At 43.7% G+C, this 23195-nt stretch overlaps 2 protein-coding genes across 3 annotated transcripts in view; one reads left to right on the top strand and one right to left on the bottom strand.

The window, feature by feature from the left end:
- Positions 1-995, bottom strand: part of EXO1 (exonuclease 1) — a 53761-nt gene extending 52766 nt beyond the window's left edge. The window contains exon 1 of one of the 2 annotated variants that reach the window (XM_085888092.1): positions 780-995. The gene's annotated coding sequence lies outside the window, so the exon portion shown is untranslated. Of the gene's footprint in view, positions 1-775 lie in introns of both variants that reach the window. The other variant, XM_085888091.1, reaches the window with a different exon arrangement.
- A 235-nt stretch (positions 996-1230) lies between these two features.
- Positions 1231-23195, top strand: part of YIPF4 (Yip1 domain family member 4) — a 29661-nt gene continuing 7696 nt past the window's right edge. Inside the window, exons 1-3 of the mRNA XM_085888093.1 lie at positions 1231-1509; positions 5332-5488; positions 11025-11196. Of these exons, the coding sequence (XP_085744219.1) occupies positions 1425-1509; positions 5332-5488; positions 11025-11196 (414 nt within the window). The 5' untranslated portion in view covers positions 1231-1424. The remainder of the gene's footprint in view (positions 1510-5331; positions 5489-11024; positions 11197-23195) is intronic.

Genomic DNA, 23195 nt, shown 5'->3' with positions numbered 1-23195 from the left:
AGTTATGACATCAAAATATCTCCGCTAATGGAAATCACCGAAAAAATTATCTCCGAAACTCGGCAAGCTTCTTGAATTCTGTTTGCGGGAATCGAACAGGGCATTAGCAGAGATGAATTACCGCACATACGATACATCACTATGACGTCACATCAATTTTTATGACGTCATTCCTATTTTTTGACATTTTTTGTTTCACAACCCAGAGTTTTCATCGGATCTTCGTGAAACTTGCCATGCATATGCAGAAAGCCCACGCGCAGGAAGTAACCATCTCCGATTTTGGAAATTCTTCCTAGAAAAAAAAAAGTTGACGTCATAATATCGCCGCTAATGGAAATCGCCGATACCATTATCTCCGAAACTAGGCAAGCTGTTTGAATTTTGTTTGCGGGAATCAAGCCGGGCATGAGCACAGATCATTTATCGCAAACCTGATACATCACAATGACGTCATATTCGTTTTTATGACGTCATCATTAAGAGGACGAGGATCTTAGCTCATTTGAGCTTGTTTGGACAAAATTGATGTCATCCTACCTGGTCATATGCCCCGACCCATTTCCTAACTATGGTGGATGAGATTTTTAAATCCTTATCTCGGCCACTTTTTCATTTCTGCCTCTCTACTCGTAGGTAGTTCGGGTCCGGCGCAAACTGTGCAAGAAAACTGACAGAACACAGAAGCCGGTAAAGACATGTCACGCGAAGTGAAACAACGCACGTTGTTCGAAGGAAACAAACAAAACAAAACAAAACAACCGTCAAGGCTCACGTGCATCAACGACGAAGTGCACAGTTCACTTTGTTGTCCCAAACCTTGCACACGACCACCACGACGCCGGCAAGCACAAGAACTGTATAATTACAACTAAACTGCTTCGCTGTAAATACGTTAAAATCTAAGATAACGACTTCGGCGATTTCGCGCGAACAAAACTCGCGCGCCTTCACCCGAGCCGCGCCTTCCCATTGGCCGAAATACATGAAGTAAAAAGAAAAATATCCCGCCGACGAAATTACTACTCTGTGGGAAATTATAACATAACGAGCCGGTTGGAAATGAAAAATACATTATCTTCGAGGGTTAAGGTTTTCACGCTTGGTGACGTAACGTGACGTGGTGACGTGTAACGTGGTGACGTGTAACGTGGTGACGTGTAACGTGGTGACGTGGCGACGTGACGACGTGGCGACGTAGTGACGTAGTGACGTGTTGACGTGATGACGTGGTGACGTGACGACGTGGTGACGTGACGTGGAGCCTTCGAGACGGGCCGACTGCGATGACGCGGGACGAGTCTTAATGTTGCACACGACAGTCCGGGAACGAAGTACGGCGTCGATATTTCATTCCTTGTTTCTGTGTAAGCCTCAGGTTGTTGACGTCCGACATTCAAACGGAGATCGTCACGGCGAAAGCCATGAACCCTCAGAGGTCGGGTCGTGAAGCGTTTGATACGGCCGGCAGCAGCGACTTCACGTTTGTCTCTCCCACTGGGGATGCTGGTGAGTTCTCGGGCCCCGGCCGGGTGGGAATTGCTCGTTGTGATTGGTTCGATGGTGTTTTGGAAGAGACGCTGTTTATATTCGCTTCGCTGGAAACCTGTGGTGAAAATACCACGAGAGAAAAATAACAGTAAAAGGAAGCCTGTCATTGTTGTGTTGGTTGAAAGAGATAAATTTAGCTAATATTATCATTTTCCCGTCGGTGTGGATTAATTTGAAACGACGTTAACGTAATTTATCATCTCCAAGGAGGAGCATTTCCGTGTTTCTGAGAGGAAGAAGAAGAAGTGGAAGAAGAAGAAGAAGAAGAAGAAGAAGAAGAAGAAGAAGAGGAGGCAGATAGCCCCCCCCCCACCCCATTAGCCGATTAAATATACGAAAAAGAGAATATTGTAAAATTGCAAAATCATCACATTTCTTAACAGAAAATAAAAAAAATCGGAAACAATAAAAAAACAGCAGCAGCAGAAATTTTTTTTTTAATTCTTAACAACAAATCCGGAGCGATCGAAGCAGCGGTTTGTTGCCTAATACACCGCCCAAGTTCAATTTTTTTTCTCTCCAAGAAGCATTTCTGTGATTCAGGGTGGGACAGATGAAGATGGCTATTAGCCTAATATATATATATATATATATATATATATATATATATATATATATATATATATATATATATATATATATATGTATATATATATATGTATATATATATATATATGTATATATATATATATATGTATATATATATATATATATGTATATATATATATATATATATGTATATATATATATATATATATATATATATATATATATATATATATATATATATATATATATATATATATATGTATATATATATATATATATACACATGTACATATTGTGGGCCAGAGGTTGGTGGCAAGAACGACTGCAAGGTGGGGAAGTTTACGCCGTCCCCCACCAGACTCCCCGGAATTGTAGGCCGTCGCTCCGGATAATTCCGTGAGCCACGGTCACAGAACCGACCGTGGTCGCCAATATCTCGATCGCGTGGCGTAGGGTTATTTGTCTCGAGCCAAAGTACCTAAGTATCCACGCAACCTCGTCTACCGGGGATCCACACCCTCGGAACGCCTGGTCGAACCAGATTACTCCACCAGCTACGGTAGAGTATCAACTTCCACCTCCCAACTCCGGCTCGGATGCAGTCGAGCGGGCCTGCCCAGGACGTTCCGGCTACGATTAACGGATTATCAGGGATGAAACCCCGTCTGAATTCAGATACAAACCATGCTGTGCCAAATAAAGAAAGGATGGAAACGAGCTGGGAACATTTCTAATCATTTATTTACAGTAAGTAAAAGACAAGAGAAGCGAGACTTAACGCAGATATACAAGGAATATTTACAATGGTAGAATAACACTTATTCAGTTCTACTTAGACGGGCCCACACGCGGACACACACACAAATGAAAAGAAAACCCAGAGTTTTTTATTGGACCCTCCAGCCGATGAGAGAGAGACGAGCTGGGGGTCAGAGTTCGGTGGGTACCTGACCGTCAGAGGGAGGGCATGCTCCGCGATGCGACACCTGACAAAGGTCGTTGGTCCGGTCCCCAGTCGCACGTGGGGGACTCGAGGCTTGTGGCGAGGTTTGGGTGGCGAATAATCGGGGTCCGCAGAGGGGGGGGGGTCAGGGTTGCTCTGTCCTTCCTTGTAGAGGGCCAGCAGAGACATGTTCGCCGCCTCGATGGCCCTCTGCTCAACCCTCGTGACAGCAAAAAACCCCTTCATAACAGCAACGTAGACCTCCTGTGACCACTCCTCGTAATCGCCCCTCGTAACCACCCCTTCGTAACAGCAAAAACCCTTCGTCCACGGAACTCCTCTTGCACTGAACTCTCCGCTGAGGATGGTGTTGGTAATTTTATGGACCTCCCTCAGCAGGGAGGGGCCTTGGTGAAACTGATGTCACTGTTTTCCCTGATTGGACGGGGCTCCCATGGGTCCGCCCTTTCTGCGCGGGGTTTCAGCCGTGCCGGAAAAACCCCACCCCCCCCCCCCCCCACTCCACGTGTGCCCATACTCGTCAAAAAGAAGTTACAAAGTTTGTGGAAGCCGAGAAGGAACTGCTGGAGATTCTGCCTCGGACAGCGAGTCGCTGGTTAGGCGAGTGAAGCGCTTGTTCAGTGGTGTTGTCGGTTTGTTTGATGGTTTGTTGGATGGTTGGATTTAATAACCTTACAAAAAGAAATCGTAACGCATGTTTTTGATCCTCCCACAAGACGAAAGGATGGGGAATCTGACTACACACATACCTAACGGAATAACTGACTTTTGGGACCTGAATGTTGAGTGCTCATGGTTTCCAGATCCGTAATAAGATATATATATATATATATATATATATATATATATATATATATATATATATATATATATATATATAAATAATCATACCTTGTGTAAACCTTCTTGGTTGCTTTACACAGCAGTTTTGGCTGGAGGAGCATGGGAGGTGTAAATTTATTTATATAATTCCAGCCACCTGGGTTTAGTTGATTTGGTGAGAGCTGATTGGCTGTTCTCTCCATTCACAGGTGATAGATATGGGTGGTCTTTATTATTTATATATTGACTGCTTTTGACATTTGTACATGATACATGCTTGGGAGCCTCATTGGTATGCATTGCTGTCTGCACTGTCGCTGATGATTCACCAATAAGCGATGAAACCGATCCGGTAGATCAGGGGGTGTGTATCATTGGGATTCTCATGTGTGTACTATTTGTGAATGTCTTTGTTGTGGAGGAACTCTGGGAAGGGATTGATACAGCAAAGTGCTTACCTTCTGTCGGCCTTCTTGGTTGCTTTATGTAGTAGTTACAGCAAGAGCGTGATCCCAGGCAGTTATTTAGTTAGTATTCGTGTACTTAGTCCTTCCCTCATGTCTAGTGGGTTAACGGGATGAACTGCGATGCGTGGGACTCGTAGTTAGGTCTAATAAATCTCTTTTTGATCCGTACTCTGACCTCTACTCTAACCCTTTCCCTTTAGCCATAATACCCAAACAAGCATGCAAGCACGCATGCCGTTCGACGGACAATTGTTTAATTGGCACACGCCTCCCTTGGCTCGGATCATCCCTGTTGCACACAAGACAACCTTCCTCGGGAATTTGCGCGCTATTTTCCATTCAAATCTGCGCACCATTTCCCAACCGGCATCTCAACTTACTCCTCACCTCGCTCACCAAATCTCACCACTTTGACCACAAACGCCTCCTGCATTCCGGAAAAAATACTCCCACACCCCCTCGTACCTCTGCATCGTGACAATTCACCACTCTCTTTCGAGCACCACGCGGCGTCAGCCATTATTCTTGGCGCCTCGCGACACACGACTGCGTTACAGAAACTATATTATCCACCGCATCTCACCAGGAACGTCCTGGGTGAGGGTCCAGAATAATCGCAGCCCTCATTCAGTCATCAAACCACAGTAAGACTGTAAGCAACGAGGAGGGGTCGTGGGAAGGGCGATCCAGGGATTTGGTTCAGGTCCCGAATGTGCATTGTGGCTCTTTAAGGAGCCCATGGGTAGTGGAGAAAGTCCGCTACCATCCTACATACAAACTACGCTCGGTGCACGTTTCGGGCCGGGGTGGTGGCTCGAGGTGCCTGCTCGCCATGTTAAGCTGGGAGCTCAGATTCGTGCCGAATTCACGGTAAAATGACATTTTGCTCTGACTTTTTACATAACAATTTTATTTTGATGTTAAGCAGATGTTATGATCAATGTTGTAATGTTACTGGTGTGATGTTTTGTGTACCAGATGTCAGTGGGAATATAGCTTCCACAGATGTGAAGCTGATGCTTGGTGATGATTCTCAGCAGCAATCGACAACTGCAGCATTTCTTCAGAAGAAGGGATATGGTTGGTTACTTGAGGTGGAAGAAGGAGATGACCCAGACAGCCAAAAACCCCTGCTGTAAGGCAACTGTTGTTATCCGCATGCTTAACCCCCCCCCCCAAAAAAAAAACAGGGCGATATTGTAATCGGCTCGTCTGTCTGTCTGTCTGTCTGTCTGTCTGTCTGTCTGTCTGTCTGTCTGTCTGTCTGTCTGTCTGTCTGTCTGTCTGTCTGTTTGTCTGTCTGTCATTACATATCTGCCTAAACGGTTGGGCAGAAATTCACCAAACTTGGTAGTTACAATCACCACATGGCACGAAGGTGAGAGAGTAGTACTTATCGTCTTTATTCCCGCTCATGGGGCAGGGACAAAAGGTCAAAAACAAATCAGAAAAAATTCAATTACTGGCACATTTTTCTCCTTTTTGCTAATCAAAGATGAAGCGTTTTGTAGCCTTTTAGATGAGGACGTACAGTGCCTATAGATTATAGAAAGTCAACAGCCCCTTTCAAAGTTTTCACTTTTTGTTGCCTGATAACCTGGAATTAAATTGCATTACATCAGACTTTTTCCACCTTTATTTACACATCGTAACCCACAACTTCCAAGTGAAAAACAAATTCTACAAATTTCAGAAAATGAATTAAAAATACAAACTAGAATATCTTGGTTGGATAAGTGTCCACCCCCCTGAGTTAATACTTGGTGGAAGCACCTTTGACAGCAATTACAGCTGTGAGTCTGTTGGGATCGGTCTCTACCAACTTTGCACACCTTGATTGGGCAATATTTACCCATTCTTCTGGACAAAACTGTTCAAGCTCGGTCAAGATGCGTGTGGAGCGTTGATGGACAGCAATGTTCAAGTCAAGCCACAAATTTCCTATTGGATTTAGGTCAGTGCTCTGACTGGGCCATTCAAGTACATTTCTCTTTTTGTTTCTTCGCCACTTCAGTGTAGCTTTGGTTGTGTGCTTCGGGTCGTTATCATGCTGAAAGGTGAACTTCCATCCAAATTTCAGCTTTCTTGCAGAAGGAAGCAGGGTTTCCTCCTGGGATTTTTTTGTATTTTGCTCCATCCATTTTCCCTTCTATCCTGACAAGTGCCTCAGTCCCTGCTGAGGAGAAACATCCCCATAACATGCTGCTGCCATCACCATGCTTCACAGTAGGGATGGTGCTCTTTGGGTGATGTGCTGTGTTGGGTTTGCACCAAACGTAATGTTTTGCATTTCAGCGAAAAAGTTCCATCTTTGTTTCGTCAGACCACAAAGCTTTTTGCCACATATCTTCAGAATCTCCAGAGTGGATTTTCGCTTACCTAACACGGGACTCAAGGTTTGCTTTTTTGAGTAATGGCTTTGTTCTTGCCAGACTTGTTGAGTGCTTGGAATATTGTTGTCGCATGCACACAGTTATCAGCATTTGCCATAATGGCCTGTATCTCTTTCAAAGTTGCCCTTGGTCTCTTGGTGGCCTCTCTGATCAGTCTCCTCCTTGTTTGGTCATCCAGTTTGGAGGGGTGGCCGGATCAAAGCAGGGTTTTGGTGTACCATACGTCTTCCACTTAATGGTTGTCTTGACTGTGCTCCAAGGGATATTCAAGACCTTTGAAATATTTTTTATCCATCCCCTGATCTGTGCCTTTCCACAACTTTATCCCGGAACTCTTTTGAAAGCTCCTTGATGTTCATGGTTGAGTCTTTGCTGTGAAATGCACCACCCAGCAGAGGAAACCAACAGGAACAGCTGATTTTATTCCGAAATAATCAGAATCGCTATAATTTAACACAGGTGGAAGGTCAATTAACATGGTGTGTGATGTTAAACGTTATTGGTTACATTTGAGCTAATTTAAAATTGCTATTATAAGGGAGGTGGACACTGATCCATCCAAGATATTCTAGTTTTGTATTTTTAATTAATTTTCTGAAATTTGTGGAATTTGTTTTTCACTGAGAAGTTGTGGGTTGCGATGCGTAAATAAAGATGGAAAAAGTCTGATGTAATGCAATTTAATTCCAGGCTAAAAGGCAACAAAAGGTGAAAAGTTTCAAATGGGGTGTCCACTTTCTATAGATACTGTAGTTTCCCTGTTGGTGTTCTCATCTGAACTCATGCCTCATGTTGCAGGGAACCCAGACTCAAATTCCATTTACCACATATGTGTTGATACATTGTCCACTAATTTCCTTGCAAGTCATGTAAATATACACTGAGATCCACTATTTTCTCTGTCCTGCATGTGATATTTTTTTTTTTTTTTTTTTTTGTATACCTTGGTCGAGGCTCGTATGAGAGCTAACACACAACTCACAGCAAGGAGGCATGAGACAAGAGGGGTGGGAGTGGAAGGGACAAAACATTGAGGAACAGACACAGGTGAACTGTGGAAGGGAGAGGGATGGGGATGGGACGGGGAACATGGCGAGGAGAAGATGGACATTACAGGGACTTTCAGGAAGGAAAGCAGAATTGAAGGAAGTGGGCTTGGGTGGATTATCGGGGGTAGAAAAGATCGAGGATTTGGATGGGGGAAGATAAGAGGTGGTGGTGAACAGCTGTTTTGAAAGCCTGGAGGGAAGAATGGGAAAGAATAGAGTGAGGAAGTTTATTCCAAAGGCGGGAAAAAAGAGGAATGAAAGAGTGAAGATGAGCAGTGATTCGTGATTTTGGTAGTTTTACCAGAATGGGGTTGTTGGCGGACCTTGAGCGCCCTGTGGAAATGTGGTTGGGACAAATCGCAGAGAGAGCAGGGGGGCAAGGCTGGAGAGGAGTCGGTAGAAGACAGAAAGACCACCGACCAACCTGCGGTGATTGAGTGAGAGGCCCAAAGACTCAGCTTCATTGCGGGAGATGCCAATGATCTTAAAAGCCCTGGTTTCGACAGCGTGAAGTCGAGAAAGGTGGGAGGCAGGAGCACCAGCCCAGAGGGGAGAGCAGTACTCCATCAGGCTACGGACAAAAGCTTTGTAAGTAGTCAGGAGCTCAAGAGGGCCGAGGAAGGACTTTGCACGACGGAGGATTCCCAGTCGGCGACTGGCTTTTGAGGCAAGGTTGGAAATGTGACTTTCCCAGGAAAGGTCATGGCAGATAGTGAGACCCAGAAGCTTGAAAGAAAAGACTTCTTCCAGAGGATTGTTGAGAAAGTGGATGGGGGGTTTTGTAAACGGTCCTTTCGAAGAGACATAGTGAGAGTGTGAGATTTGTGTGGATTGAAAGACATGTTCCACGTGTTGGACCAGTTTGTGATTTTATCCAGATCTGCAGTGAGCGAAGAAGCTGCTGCTTGCCGGTCTGAGGGATGACAGATGGTACGGCAGAGGGTGGAGTCGTCGGCAAAGAGAAATAGAGGATTTTCCAGAGAGTCCGAGAGATCATTGATGAAAACCAGAAAAAGAACAGGGCCCAGAACGCTACCTTGAGGAACTCCAGCCTGCACAGGAAGAGGGGATGAAAGAACTCCATTTAGGGCCACACGTTGACTGCGACAGGAGAGGAAGTCTGCGAGCCATGAGTGGAGATGGCCTTGAATACCATGGGAAGAGAGTTTGGTGAGTAGGGCAGGGTGCCAGACTGTGTCAAAAGCACGTGATATGTCCAGGGATACGGCTCGGATTTCCTGTCTGGCATTGAGGACCTCCATCCATTGATGGGAGAGCAGTAGCAGCATATCCAGGGTAGAGTGACCTGGTCTGAAACCAAATTGATGATTGGAAATCAAGCCATTGGAGAAGAGGAAGGATTTCATGTCTGAAGCAATGATGGATTCCATAACCTTGCTGATGATTGGGAGAAGGCTGATTGGTCTGTAGTTACAGGGATCTGTTTTTGCACCTTTTTTATGCAGGGCAGTGATGTTAGCAGATTTCCAAGCAGATGGCAGATGACCTTGGGAAAATGAGAGGGTGAATAGAACAGAGAGAGGGTGAGCAAGAGCAGAAGAGCAGGCTTTGAGGACACGTGGGCTGATGCCGTCTGGACCGGTTGCAGAATCTGACTCGAGGTTTGAAAGCAAGCTCTCCACCTTGTCAGGAGAAAAGGATACAGAGTCCAGGGACAGTTGGGTGCGACTGGGTAAAGTGGGTAGAGATAGTGATGGGTTTGGGACACAAGATTTAGCTGCAAACACCGAGTTTAGACATTCAGCTTTATCACGTGTGGAATCAGCAGTGCGGCCATTTGAGGTAAGGGAGGGGATGGAGGGGGAACATACACCAGAAACAGATTTGATTAAACGCCACCAGGATTTTGAGGAGGGAGAGAGGTTTGAGAGTTCAGACTTGAGATGAGAAAGATGTTGTTTTCTGGCTCTCCTGAGGGTAGATACACACTTGTTCCGAGCTTTGTGGAAAGAACTGAGATTGCCCTCAGTTGGGTTTGCTTTCCATGAGGCAAAGGCAAGTTGTTTCAGGACAACTGCCTCACCACAAGCTTCAGTAAACCAAGGGCGGGAGGAAGGGTAAGACAACTGAACACGAGAGGGGATAAATCTGTGCATGAGGGAGAGCAAGTTTCTTTGAAAGAATTCCCAGGATGAGTTGATGTTTGAGAAAGTAGTGATAGGAGACCAGTCTGTAAGTTTGATGGCTGCTCGGAGACCCTGCCAGTCGGCTTGATTGAAATGCCAGACTCGACGGCGGTGAGGTGGTTCTCTGATGACAGCCAGAGAGATGTCCACTTTAACAAGGACGTGGTCAGAAGAACCAATTGGAGCGGAGGAAGAGCAGCAGATATTGTCAGGGAAATTTGTCAAAATCAGATCCAGAAGAGATGGAGTACCATTGGTTGAGATCCGGGTCGGGAAGTTGACCGATTGAGTCAGTCCCAATGAGTCACAGAAAGCTTTTGCTGATGTCCCATGGCAGGTGAGAGAGGTACCCACACCTAGCCAACTGGCGTGATGACAATTGAAGTCGCCACATAAGAGGAAGAGAGAGTTTGGATGAGAAGATAGAAGATGGTCCATGTTTTCGGAGAGTGAGGAAACTGATATATGTAGAATGATATATGTAGAAGAGTGATATATGTAGAGTGATATATGTGATATCACTCTACATATATCTACTCTACGGAGAGTGATATATGTAGAAACTACTCAACGAGCCTTTAAATTAATGTAGAAAACAACTATAATAATAATAATAAATACGAGATCCCTTACAAGGAGCTTCAATGTATAAGGAGGCTTTAGTTCCATCAATTCTGTGCAATATTCCCAACATATCACTGTTTGTTCGTGCTTTATTCTCTAAATATGGAACGTAAAGACAGCGCCAAGTACCATTTTTAGTCTTTGGTATGATTCAACCAGTGTCGTGTTCGAACCACTGACCTTCCAGAGTCAGAGCAGACACTCTAACCATTACATCACCGAGTGTAGCCACCAAACTTTCTTCATAAAGGCTTCTGTTCCTTTACATTGCTTTCCATTTGATGAAAACTGGAATGTTTCTGGTACACCAGAAACTTTAAAAATTAGAACTTCATGATGTTTAAACATTTACATTAGTTTCATCATCGCAGTGATGGTGCTGTGTATGTGCATGGAGGATGTTGACAAAGGAAGCACTTCAATGAATAAATGTTATCTCCCTCTGGTTCTTCTTTTAGGGAAGAACTGGACATTGATCTCAAAGATATATACTACAAGCTGCGCTGTGTACTGATGCCCCTGCCAGCCCTTGGCTTCAATCGACAGGTGGTGCGGGACAATCCAGATTTCTGGGGACCTTTGGCAGTTGTACTGTTTTTCTCCATGGTCTCCCTGTACGGCCAGTTTCGGGTATGTTTGGCTGGTGACTGTGCTGGTGTTGTAGTCATGGTGGTTGCAGAATTTTGGGTATTTTTTTTTCGAGACAAATGTTCATGATAAATCGTGAACATCTTGATGCACCCAGGTGTTTATGGGAATTACAACAGGACGTTTTTTTCTTTCTTTCTTAGCATCACCCATTCCAAAGGGTGGGAGATGGTATTTTAAAACTCGGGGTTTGTGTATGGCTTTGTGCACGCACGCACTTCATGCTCAGGTGTGCGAGTCCTTACACATTCCAACTTTAATATATTGCGCCTCAGACAGCCTTTAGCACAGTTCGACAAAGTTGGCGGGAGTATCCTTTACATTTTAACATCTAACTTGAGGTCAGGGCAAATTGATTTTGTGCCTTGATTGTGGTTTACGTTAAAGTTATCTGCACCTCTTCTTGAGTGTGTTTGTCTGCACCAGGCCTGTTTTGAGATATTCTGCAAGGCCTATGGGCTCGACTAGTGGGCCCAACTGGCCTTGGGCAATGGTCGACAAAGTTGTCTAATTTGACCATAATATTTTTTGTGCAATTTAACCATGTTTATTTTAATACCTTGAATGTGAATTGTATCCAAATCAGGTACGATCTACTCGAAGCTTCATCATACATTCATTGTGGTTAAAAAAAACAATTACGTCACACGTGCAGCTTTGCCCAGCACTGAAGCAGCATTATAACTTTTGCATTTAAAATAACTATTAAATTATAAAAATGTATTTTTTATATAATTTTAATTTTAAGTCTGGATAATGTTGAAAGGGGTTGACTTGACAAAAACATTTGAGAACTAGAGAGTTCATAGAACACACTTCCCTGCCCTGTGTTCAGGTGTATTCCTTAATTTTAATACAATGATGATTTTATAGATTGTTTAAAATTTTAAAAAATCCAGAAGTTCAGCTGACTGAAGCAGTCTTGTACATCACCCTTATGTACTGTAATAAGACGAGGTTGAGTCACAGTTTATGAGATGGAGAATTTATTGATCACCATAGAATGTAACGTCAATCGGCATCTTACATAGCCATATCGGTGTGCAGCCTCTTCTTCACCACAATACAGTACACTCTCACTTGCCACTCCTCCTCATTATATATCGGCCAGCAGGGCCGTTGACTCGAAAAAGTTACCGGCCCAGCAGAATTTCTACCGGCTCAATAAAATAAAGACAAAAGTCACACATTTAATATCAAACACTTTGAAAATACTCACATGAGTGAGTTTGATGGATGAGGTTGGTTTGATGAGTGAGTTGGGTGGATGAATGAATTTGATGAGTGAGTTTAATGGAGGAGGTTTGCAGAATGAGTGAGTTGGGTGGATGAGTGAGTTGGATGGATGGATGAGTGAGTTTGATGAGGGGTGGGGGTGGGGGGATGATGCAGGGAGGAAGAGGTTGTGGGTGATGGGGGGGCTTTTGTGTGGGTGATGGGGGGGCAGGGGGTTGTGAGTAGTGCTGGGGGGGGCATTTTTTGGGTGTGGGGGTGGTTGTGGCTGATGGACGATTGGGGGGGGGGTTGTGGGTGATGGACAATGGTGGGGGTACTACTCGTCCACCCAATATCACATATAAACTCACTCATCCACCTAACCTCACCCATCAAACTCACTCATTAACCCAACCTCACCCATCAAACTCACTCATTAACCCAACCTCACCCATCAAACTCACTCATTAACCCAACCTCACCCATCAAACTCACTCATTAACCCAACCTCACCCATCAAACTCACTCATTCACCCAACCTCACCCATCAAACTCACTCATTCATCTAACCTCACTCATCAAACTCACTCATTCATCTAACCTCACTCATCAAACTCACTCATTAACCCAAAAGCCTCATAAAACTCACTCATTCACCTAACCTCACCCATGAAATTCACTCATTCACCCGAATTCACTCATTTAACCAACCTGGGCATGAGAAAATGCGTCCAAACCGCACCAAACCGTCAAATCTCGCGCAATCACGCGTGATTTGGAACGAGATGAAAACAGACAAAATGGCCGCCGCAGAATTACCGGTGATTTCTACGGATTTCTGCGGACAAAAACAGTAGTTCTAGTAGAGAAGCTAGTACAAATTGTACAAAATAACAGGAATCACCGGTGATTCGCCAGCCAGGCAGGTAAGGCAGTATTGTGTACCCGCCCAGCACAAAAGTTAGGCGACCGGGCAGCCGTTAATTTGCATCCCTGTATATATGTATAAATCGACACAGTAAACCTTAAATGTTGTGGATTTGAATATCGTGGGATTTGACCAATTGCTCTGGTGATGGCTCAATGGCTTGGGTGGTGGGCTTGGGATCCTATGATCCTGAGTTCATACCCCACTTTGCTGTTTAATTAATACCAGGTGGGGTTGACTGCCTGTCATCCTTCCGAGGTCGGCAAAATGAGTGCCAGCCTGCTGGTATGCTGTGCCGGAGCGGCGACCCGTCCAGGATTGTGCCCAATCGCCAAGGAAACTGCTGAGGCAGGACCAATGCTCTGCACAGAGTATGGTCCCAATAGATGGATGGAATAAATGTTTGTTTGTTTATATATGCTTAAAAACGAAAAAACTACTGAACCAAATCCAACCAAATTATGCTTGTTGCCAAAGGGTACCCCAAGAATGGTTTATGTCAGGGTAGTGCATGTGGGGGAGGGGGTTCAGGATCAGGGGCAAACCCCAATTATCTCTGGAAATGAGTATCTTATTGTACCACCTGGTAGTAATAGGAATTACAAATCATCATCATATATAAAGAAAGTTAATTAACTTGATAATATGCATTCCTGTGATGTTGAAATTGGAGTGAGAATAATACGAAATTTTCAAAATGTCTAATTTCATTAATTTTAAGATTAAACCAAAGCAAACAACACTGAGCTTCACAGCAAAGCAGAAGTGATTTTTGCTTATGACATGTATGCAGCAAGGATGGTTGACTTCTGTGATGTTGGCTGACTTCTAAGCAGGTGGAAGATGGCCTTGTGCAAGTTACTGAGTGAATCGAGCAGAATGTTTGTGAAGAACAACATGTTTTCTGTTAATTAAATCCATCAGCGAAGCGACGGGTACTTTTATTCGAATTATATGGTTACCCTCATAACAAAAGTGCCTAAGCTTCATCAACGACTAAAATGACTTAGGCACTTTTGTTATGAGGGTGACGATATATAATTTGGCTTGTGGGTGTGTTCATTCATTACGTGCAAAATTGAAGATTTTTCAAGTATATTGATCAGTCGATTTTGTTGTCTGTCTGTTTGTCTGTCTGTTCGTCTGTTTGGCACCTTCAGGTCACAATTTTAAACTGATCTTCACGAAACATCACCACATTGTAGAGTTTGTCATCATGAAGAAGCCTATTGTTTTTAAGGTCAAAAAGTCAACATTGGCCAAAGATCAACACGTTAGGCGGCATTTCTAAAATCCTCAATTTTCATCCCATTGACTTGAAATTTGAAGAGGATTTGCATATCATGTCACTGAATTAAACCACCAATTATTTTTGAGGTCAAAATTGGCCAAAAGGACAACATAGGCCGAATTTCTAAAATTGTCAATTTTCATCCGATTGACTTCAAATTTAAAGAGGATTTGCCTATTTTGTCATTGAATTCACCCACCAATTATTTTGGAGGTCAAATTTATTTTATGTATTTTGCAAGTTTCATGTTCTGCACGATGACTTCTTGTTTGTTTGTCCGCACAGAACTTTAGTGTTTTTCTCTGCAACCGATTGAAACCAAATTTTAACCATAGGAGTACCGACTAATGTAGAATGTTTTATTGATAATTATGACGTCATACGTCGTGCGGTGTGGTAACAATGTTTGAAAATGGAAAAACGTTGGACCTCTGTATCTCTGAAACCGCACCAAGGAAAAAATTTAAACTTGGTAATTGGTAAATACTCTTCATGGGGAATGTGTGATTTTTATTTTTTATGACGTCATTGCTGCCTTCGTTATGACATCATAATTGCATATGTCGAACACAACATGTGATCAGTATGAAAATTTTTTGAGGATCATCTCTGGATAAAATGGTCCATAGACAAAAAAATTGATGACTTCATCAGTCATGTGATTCGGCAGCCATAGATATGTATATTTTAAAAGAAAACTTTCAAAAATCTTCTCTGAAATGGCTGAACAGGTCAAGGTGAAACTTTACACGTATAACCGCCTATCCATGAGGAACAAAAGGTTTGCACATATGATGTCATACGTCACATGGTTTGGTAGCTGTATTGGATTTACCCTAAAACCTATAAAAAATCTTCTTCTCCAGAACAGCTGGACAGATTGAGTGTAAAGTTCACATACATGTTCCCCAAGCCTTGTGGATACCAGCATATTCATGAATAATTTATGTGGCATGCTCTGGCAGCCATATTGGATTGAACGAAAATCTTAAAAAAAATTATTTCTCTTCAATGGCTCAATCAATCGACGTGAAGCTTCACAATAATGATCGAGTAGTGACGGGGAATATATGTTTTAAATCTCAACTTGATCAGAGGCATGGTGTGTCAGCCAGAATTATTTAATTTTTTGAATCTACAGTCATGGCCAAAACTATTTGCACCCTTGCACTTTTTCCAAAAATGCACCATTTTTCCAGAAAATTGTTGAAATTAAAAAATCTTTGGTATCCACATTTGTATTTCTTTTGTTTGAAATGGAGCAAAACAATAAAAGCTGAAAAAATTGTGAAATCTTTGCCTATTCCACACAGAAATTCTAAAATGGCCCGGACAATTAATTGGCACCTTTTAGAAGTTGTTAGAAATAATTAGATTTCAAGCAGGTGATTCTTTACTTTGGAATTGAACTCACCTGTGGTGAGTTGCAGGTGCCTGCAATATAAAGATCACTCATTCAACCAGTTTGAATAGAGAAAAAGAGTCATTCTGCTGTTTTGTGTCACTGTGTGTACCACAATGAGCATGGAGAAAATAAGGAAAACCAAAGAATTGTCTGAGGAGGTCAGACCCGAGATTGTAGCCAAGCATGGACAATCTCAAGGCTGCAGGTCCATCTCCAGCGACCTTGATGTTCCTGTGTCCACCATACGCAATGTTATCAGGAAGTTTAAGGCCCATGGCGCTGTCGCCAACCTCCCTGGACGTGGCCGCAAGAGGAAACTTGATCGAAGATTGCAGCAAAGGAGTGTTCCAATTTTCAATGATGGACAAAGCACCTCGATTAACTGCCAAACAGATTCAAGCTGACCTTCTGACAAAACGTACGACAGTTTCAACTCAAGGAAAGGGGGTTCTATGGTCAGAGACCCAGGAGGACCCCACTGCTGAGAGAGACAGAGACAGACAGACAGCGAGAGAGACACAGACAGACAGCGAGAGAGACACAGAGAGACAGACAAAGACGTAAGAAATCCTGACTGGAGTTTGCCAAAAAAACACCTGAACAAGCCAAAATCCTTCTGGGAGAATGTCCTGTGGACAGACGAGACCAAATTAGAGCTTTTTGGTGAAGCACATCATCTATGTTTACATAATTTATAGAAAACAAAATGAAGCCTTTAAAGAAAAGAACAACTTCCCTACAGTCAAACATGGAGGAAGTTCAGTGATGTTTTTTGGTTGCTGTGCTGCCTCTGGCACTGGGTGCTTTGAATGTGTGCATCGCATCATGAAATCAGGATATTACCAAGGCATTTTGGAGTGCAATGTTCAACACAGTGTCAGAAAGCTGGGTCTCTATCGAAGGTTATGGGTCTTGCAGCAGAATAATGACCACAAACACACTTCATAAATCACCAAAGAATGGTTGAAGAGAAAATGCTGGACTGTTCTGAAGTGGCCAGCAATGAGTCCAGATCTAAATTCCATTGAACACCTGTGGGGATATCTATAAACAGCAGTTGGGAGAAGGCACCCTTCAAATCTGGGAGAACTTTAGCAGTTTTCACAAGAAGAGTGGGCCAAGGAGCTCCTCTGCCCTTTGACAGGTTTTGTTCTTCATCCTGCTGGGTGTCCATATCATACACCCTCCTCACCAAGAAACTTGGTGGAGGAGATGGCTTAGTCACCGACAACCAGACCATGGAACAGGTTAGGACAGGTTTATATGGTACGTGTAGCAAGTCATAGATCTAATCTGACCTGACCTGACCTGACCTGACCTGATATATGAGAGCAGTCCAGAAGTGTAAGAATTTTTTAAAATAAATAAAGCGAATATGTGAAGCGCGAATGTCGAAGGCGGTCACACTTTATGACCCACGAATACACGGGGTCCGTGAACAGCCAATCCACGAGTAGCGTGGTCCAACAGTATATCGTAGTTGCGGGGGTTCGGGATGGAGAGGGTGGGGGTGAGGGGGGGAGTGCACGAATTCTCGATGTAAACGTGTACCGTATAGTGCCACGCAGTGGTCGTGAGAGTGGTTATTACAAGTCGGCTATGGAGGTGACTTTCAATTTTGCATTGTACACGTGGTATCGTGCAAGTACTTCCCTGACAGAGGGAGAGAGTATCTATCAGGTTTCCTTCTGGTGGTGGGTGTTTTAAGTGTCCTTGAAGTTCTACTTATGGCATCTAAATGTACTTCCAACTTTTATTTTGTTTCACCCAATCAAAAGTAGACTTTTCTCAAAGCGTTTGCCATGCACAGCTTTCCAGTGCTTTAATCCTAACCTTCACTGGATTGTTGTTGTCTCCATTTATTCCATTCTTCATGAATAGGTTTGTTGTTGTTGTTTTACAGCCCTCACATTTGATCATATCCCATACCATCCCTACCCTGGTGGGTACATCTGCTAGTATTTAATAATACTGCAAAACCCTGGTTTACGTCAGGGATGCGTTCCTGAAAAATGCGATGAATATCGAAAGGACGAAAATCAAAGCAATTTTTCTCATAATAATTCAATTAATAAGTGGGAGGGAGGTGGTTTCTAACATCACTTCTGGTATTATATTTCATTTTTTACCGGATATTGCCATTTTTTGATTAATGACAGTTGTATTCAAGTACACATGCAGTGCCTTCAGAAAGTATTTACACCACTCGACTTTTGTCACATTTTTTTTTGTTACAGCCTAAATTTAAAATGGGTTAAATACAAAAATTAAAAAATTCTCACTGATCTACCCAAAATACCACCTAATGATAAGGTGAAAACATGTTTTTAGAAATTTTTACAAATTAATTAAAAGTGAAAAGCCGACATGTCTTGCGTCGATAAGTATTCAACCCCTTTGCTATGACACTCCAAATGGAGCTCAGGTGTATGCAATTTCCTTTGATCATCATTGAGATGTCTCTGCAACTTGATTGGAGTCCACCTGTGGCTAATTCAATTGATTGGACATGGTTTAGAAAGAAACACACCTTTCTATGTATGGTCCCACAGTTGACAGTGCATGTCTGAGCAGAAACTTGACCATGAAGTCAAAGAAACTGTCAGTATAAGTCAGAGATTGAATTGTGTGGAGGCATAGATCTGGGGAAGGGTACAAAACAATTTCGAGAGTGTATAAAGTCCCGAAGAGTACAGTGAGCTCCGTCATTACAAAATGGAAAGAATATGGAGCTACCTCGACTCTTCCTGAGCTGGCCATCCAACCAAACTGAGCAACTGAGCAAGAATGACCTTGGTCAGGGAGGTGACCAAGAACCCAATGACAACTCCAACAGAACTACAGAGTTCCTTGGCTGAGATTGGAGAACCTGCCAAAAGGACAACAGTGTCTGCAGCACTTCTCAAAGCTAGGCTTTATGGGAGAGTGGCCAGATGGAAGCCACTCCTGAGAAAAACGCACTTGACAGCACACCTGGAGTTTGAAAAAGGCATGTGAAAGATTCTGAGAACATTGAGGCAAAAGATTATGCGGCCTGAAGAGACGAAAATTGAACTCTTTGGCCTGAATGCAAAGTGCTACGTTTGGTGGAAAAGTGCCAAGCACAGCTCATCACTGATCTAACAGCATCCCGACCATGAAGTATGGTGATGGCAGCATCATGCTGTGGGGATGCGTTTCAGTGGCAGTGATGAGGAGACTTGTCAGGATAAAGGGAACAATGAATGGAGCCAAACACAGACAAATCCTTGAGGAGAACCTGCTTGAGAGCGCAAATGACTTTAGACTGTGGCAAAGATTTACGTACCAATAGGACAATTACCCTAAGCATGCAGCCAAAGCAACACGGGAATGGCTTCAGAACAAGAACCTGAAAGTCCTTGAGTGGCCCAATCAAAGCCCAGACTTGAATCCCATTGAGAATCTGGGATAAGATTTGAAGACTGCTGTTCACCGACACTCCCCATCCAACTTGACAGAGCTTGAACAAATCTGTGAGAAGAATGGGAGAAAATCCCCAAATGCAACTGTGCAAAGCTGATACAGACATACCCAATAAGACTCGAAGCTGTATTCGCTGCCAAAGGCTCTTCTACAAGGTATTGACTCCGGGGATTGAATACTTATTGACGCAAGACATTTCAGATTTTCATCATTTTTATTAATTTGTAAAAATTTCTTAAAACATGTTTTCACTCTTTTATTATGGGGTATTTTGTGTAGATTGGTGACAATTGTTTTAATGCAATCCATTTTTTAATTCATGCTGTAAAACAACAAAATGTGACAAAATTTGAGGGGTGTGAATACTTTCTAAAGGCACTGAACATATAAATATAATACAAAGCAATTACCCGACATATTTAAATAAAATTAAACCTCTGCTGGAAGCGATCGAAATTGGTGGTTCGTCGTCTTCCTCTTCCTTCTTCATTGAACGTCAGCAGATCCATTTATCAGAGGCAAACTTAACCACTTGGCAACATCATGGGCACATTCACCAGAATCCATTCGATGAATAAAATCGATTTTCACTCCTAAGGTAACACTTTTACAATGCCTCTTAGCCACTACAGTAAAGCACATTTATTTATGTCTGAGGCAAAGTACAGTAGTTATTTCGATGATTTTGCATTCTCCCGATTTGGTAATTTAGCAATGTATTCTGGCATCTTTATCAATCTTGTCACTTCTGAAAATACTCGAGTAAAAAGGTATGGCTTTTAAAATGACATAAGTGTGAGCTGAGAAGGGGTGTTAATAAATGTGACGACGTATTTGCGAAACAACATGAAAAGTGTTGACCTAACCCAGGGTATTACTGAATAATAAAAATAATCTTTGACAATATTTTAAGTGTGACTGCAATGTCGAACATTGTATCGAACATTGTATCAAAGAATATCGAAACGATAAAAGCAGCTACTGTTTTCTTGGATTTTCTTTGGCTTGCTTGAATGAAATAAAATGTTGAATACTAGTGCATAAAAACAAACAACTATCAAAACCTGAAGTGAATTATTTTAATTTGCAAAATTGTTTTCATGTGAATTAAACGTTACATTTTCGACCAAATTTTTAATTGTCACCTGCTTGCTTTGGCATGCTCCAAAAGTTTATTTCATCCTCTCTGTTATCTCGCATTTTCACAAGTCCAGATATTGTATGAAGTAAAATTCCACTACCCTCTCTCTCCCGTAATCACTGCCCACACCTCACCTTATATAATGTCATCTGTTTTGATTTAAAGGTTTTGTTAATTGATATTACTCAGCATTGGACCGGCACATTGAGGCTTACTTAGGTAGCCTACTGTATTATTTAACATGACTGAAGCATTTATTACCACTCGCACTTGAAACGAAAATCAGGGTTAAGCATTTGGTTTACTTCTGTGTGTCTATCTACATACGTCAGTTTATAATGAAGGAATAAGTTAATTTCAATTGAATGTTAGATTTTGAATACAGATCGGAAAACAAACCTGTACTTTAGCTCTGAATGATTGAATTGGTCCTGATTACACATGCGCAGAGAGGAGTGAGATAACATTTTTACTCTGTCTGCCCATCTGGCGGTGAAGCAAACTTGAAAATCATTGCAAACAGGAAACTTCATTTTTAAGGACGTCATCTGGGACATAAACGGGCACGAAGAACGAATGTAACGTGTTAAATTAATTTGGTGTAAAAGACGCTGCATCAATGGCGGTAAACCTCCAAAAAAAATTTTCTATGACCTTTAACATCTTTATATTATTGGAATATATTGTTACGAATTTCGGTCCGCCCGGCGTGCGATCGGCCACGTAACTCGAATCGTGACCGCGTCGCCCACCGGAACGGTCAATTCAGTCGTGACCCTCCTTGGAACTATCGCCAGGACGTAGTCACGGGTGGGTCTTTCGACCCCACCACAATCGTGCCAATCGGCCACCCGCGCAGGATAGGGTTGTTCGCCAAACTCGACCTACCTAAGTACCTGCGCGTGTAGTTAACTGGGCGATCGTACCTCGCCGCTGGCCGGCCTAGGACACGAACCGCTTAAGCGGTCTGTTCCGTGCTTCAGTGATAACCGAGCGGTGTTATCGCCGGCCCCGACGGACGTGATTATTTACCGGGTGCTTGCACCCTTCTACCAATCCCTTCCGTGATGCAAGATGGAACTTTCAAACGAAGGAAAGGACGCAACGAAACGGGTCACAATTTAACAGGCACATTTATTTCGGAAGCGCAAAAGGCACGTATTTACAGTTGTACAAAAATGCATGTATACAGTCAAGGCAAGGACACAACGCAGAGTGACAACCCAATAAAAAGGCAATTATTTTCAGCACACTTATTCAGGTTTACTTGCAAGACTGGTGCCACACATACATTTACACAAAAAGCAAAGAAAACAAAAGCCACCCTCATAGGCAAGGAGGCAGACAGGTCCGTGGACCAAATGCACGTGGAACCTGGATGAGCGGCCAGGTCCACGAGACCGAAGTCTAACCCGCGCCCTCGTGGCGCGATGGCGGGCAAGCTGCAATGTCAGCGTAACGCGCCTGACTCCTTGCCCCTGGCGTGGCCGGGGAGCTCCCTCCGGCGTGCTCCGCGCAAGCACGTGTTTCTCGGTTGGCACCACGGTTGGGGTGGGGAACGGATGGGGTTACCGGCGCTATCTCAGCGTGGATGGGGGGGAATAGTTGATGCCTGGGATGGGGAAGGTTCTTGTTGCTCGGGATGGGGAGAGGGGAATGGCTGACGCTGGGTCCCCCCCCCCCAACGGGGCCTCGGGACTGCACTGACTCCGGCGAACTCTCGCCCGCGAGCCCTCCTCCGCGTCCCTGCTCCACTCCGCAACTCGCCCCTCGACCTCCATTCCGAGCTCCGTTCCCCGTTCGTCAATCGGACCCCGTCTGCACTGCCTGCTTCGAGCTTCTTCCTTTCCACCGTCCGTCCCCGTATATCCTCCACTGCCGCCTTCTCCGACTCCACTAGACTCATTCGCTCTTATATAGCCCGGAGGAGGGGCGTATATGCAAATACGCGGATCAAATCGCATTTGGAGGCGGGGCTACGCCGCCCGATGTTCAACCATTGGATGGACAGAAAGGGGGCGTGAACCTCTCCTGATCCGTTTCTCTCTCCAAAAAGGGATCCATAAGCTTCACGTTTGGAGGTGGGGCCACACCGCCCGACGCTCAGCCATTGGACGGACGGAAAGGGGGCGTGAACCTCTCCTGATCCGTTTTTCCTCTCCCGAAATTATCCATGTACACTCGTGGCACGACGCGTTTGGTAAGAATCACCGAACGGGCTTTGGACAGCACGACGTTCGGTGTTGACAGGTGGTGTGGAGGGAGAAAGGCGAAGGTGGTGGGGGGTTTGCTGTGGTGGTTTGGTTGTTGGTGGGCGTCGTTTGAGAATGGGGGTGAAGCGATGTTTGCGGGGTGGGGTTGTGGAGGTGAAGGTAGTGGCGGTTTGATGTAGTTGTTCGTGGGAGTTGTTAGTGGTGGCGATTTGGTTGTTGGGGGGTGATTGGTCCAAAATAATGACAGAGAAAAGAAAAACGGCTATCTCAAAGGATCGCAGCCCAGTGAACACGGAAATTCCCTCTAACCAACGGTGGGGAAATTTAACTACACAATTACTTAT

The sequence above is a fragment of the Eptatretus burgeri genome, chromosome 7 (genome assembly GCF_056783735.1).
Source record: "Eptatretus burgeri isolate ZD-2024b chromosome 7, Ebu_testis_v1, whole genome shotgun sequence".
Classification (NCBI taxonomy): domain Eukaryota; kingdom Metazoa; phylum Chordata; class Myxini; order Myxiniformes; family Myxinidae; genus Eptatretus; species Eptatretus burgeri.
Note: the sequence above shows the minus strand (reverse complement) of the source record. Positions and strands in the feature narration are given on the sequence as shown.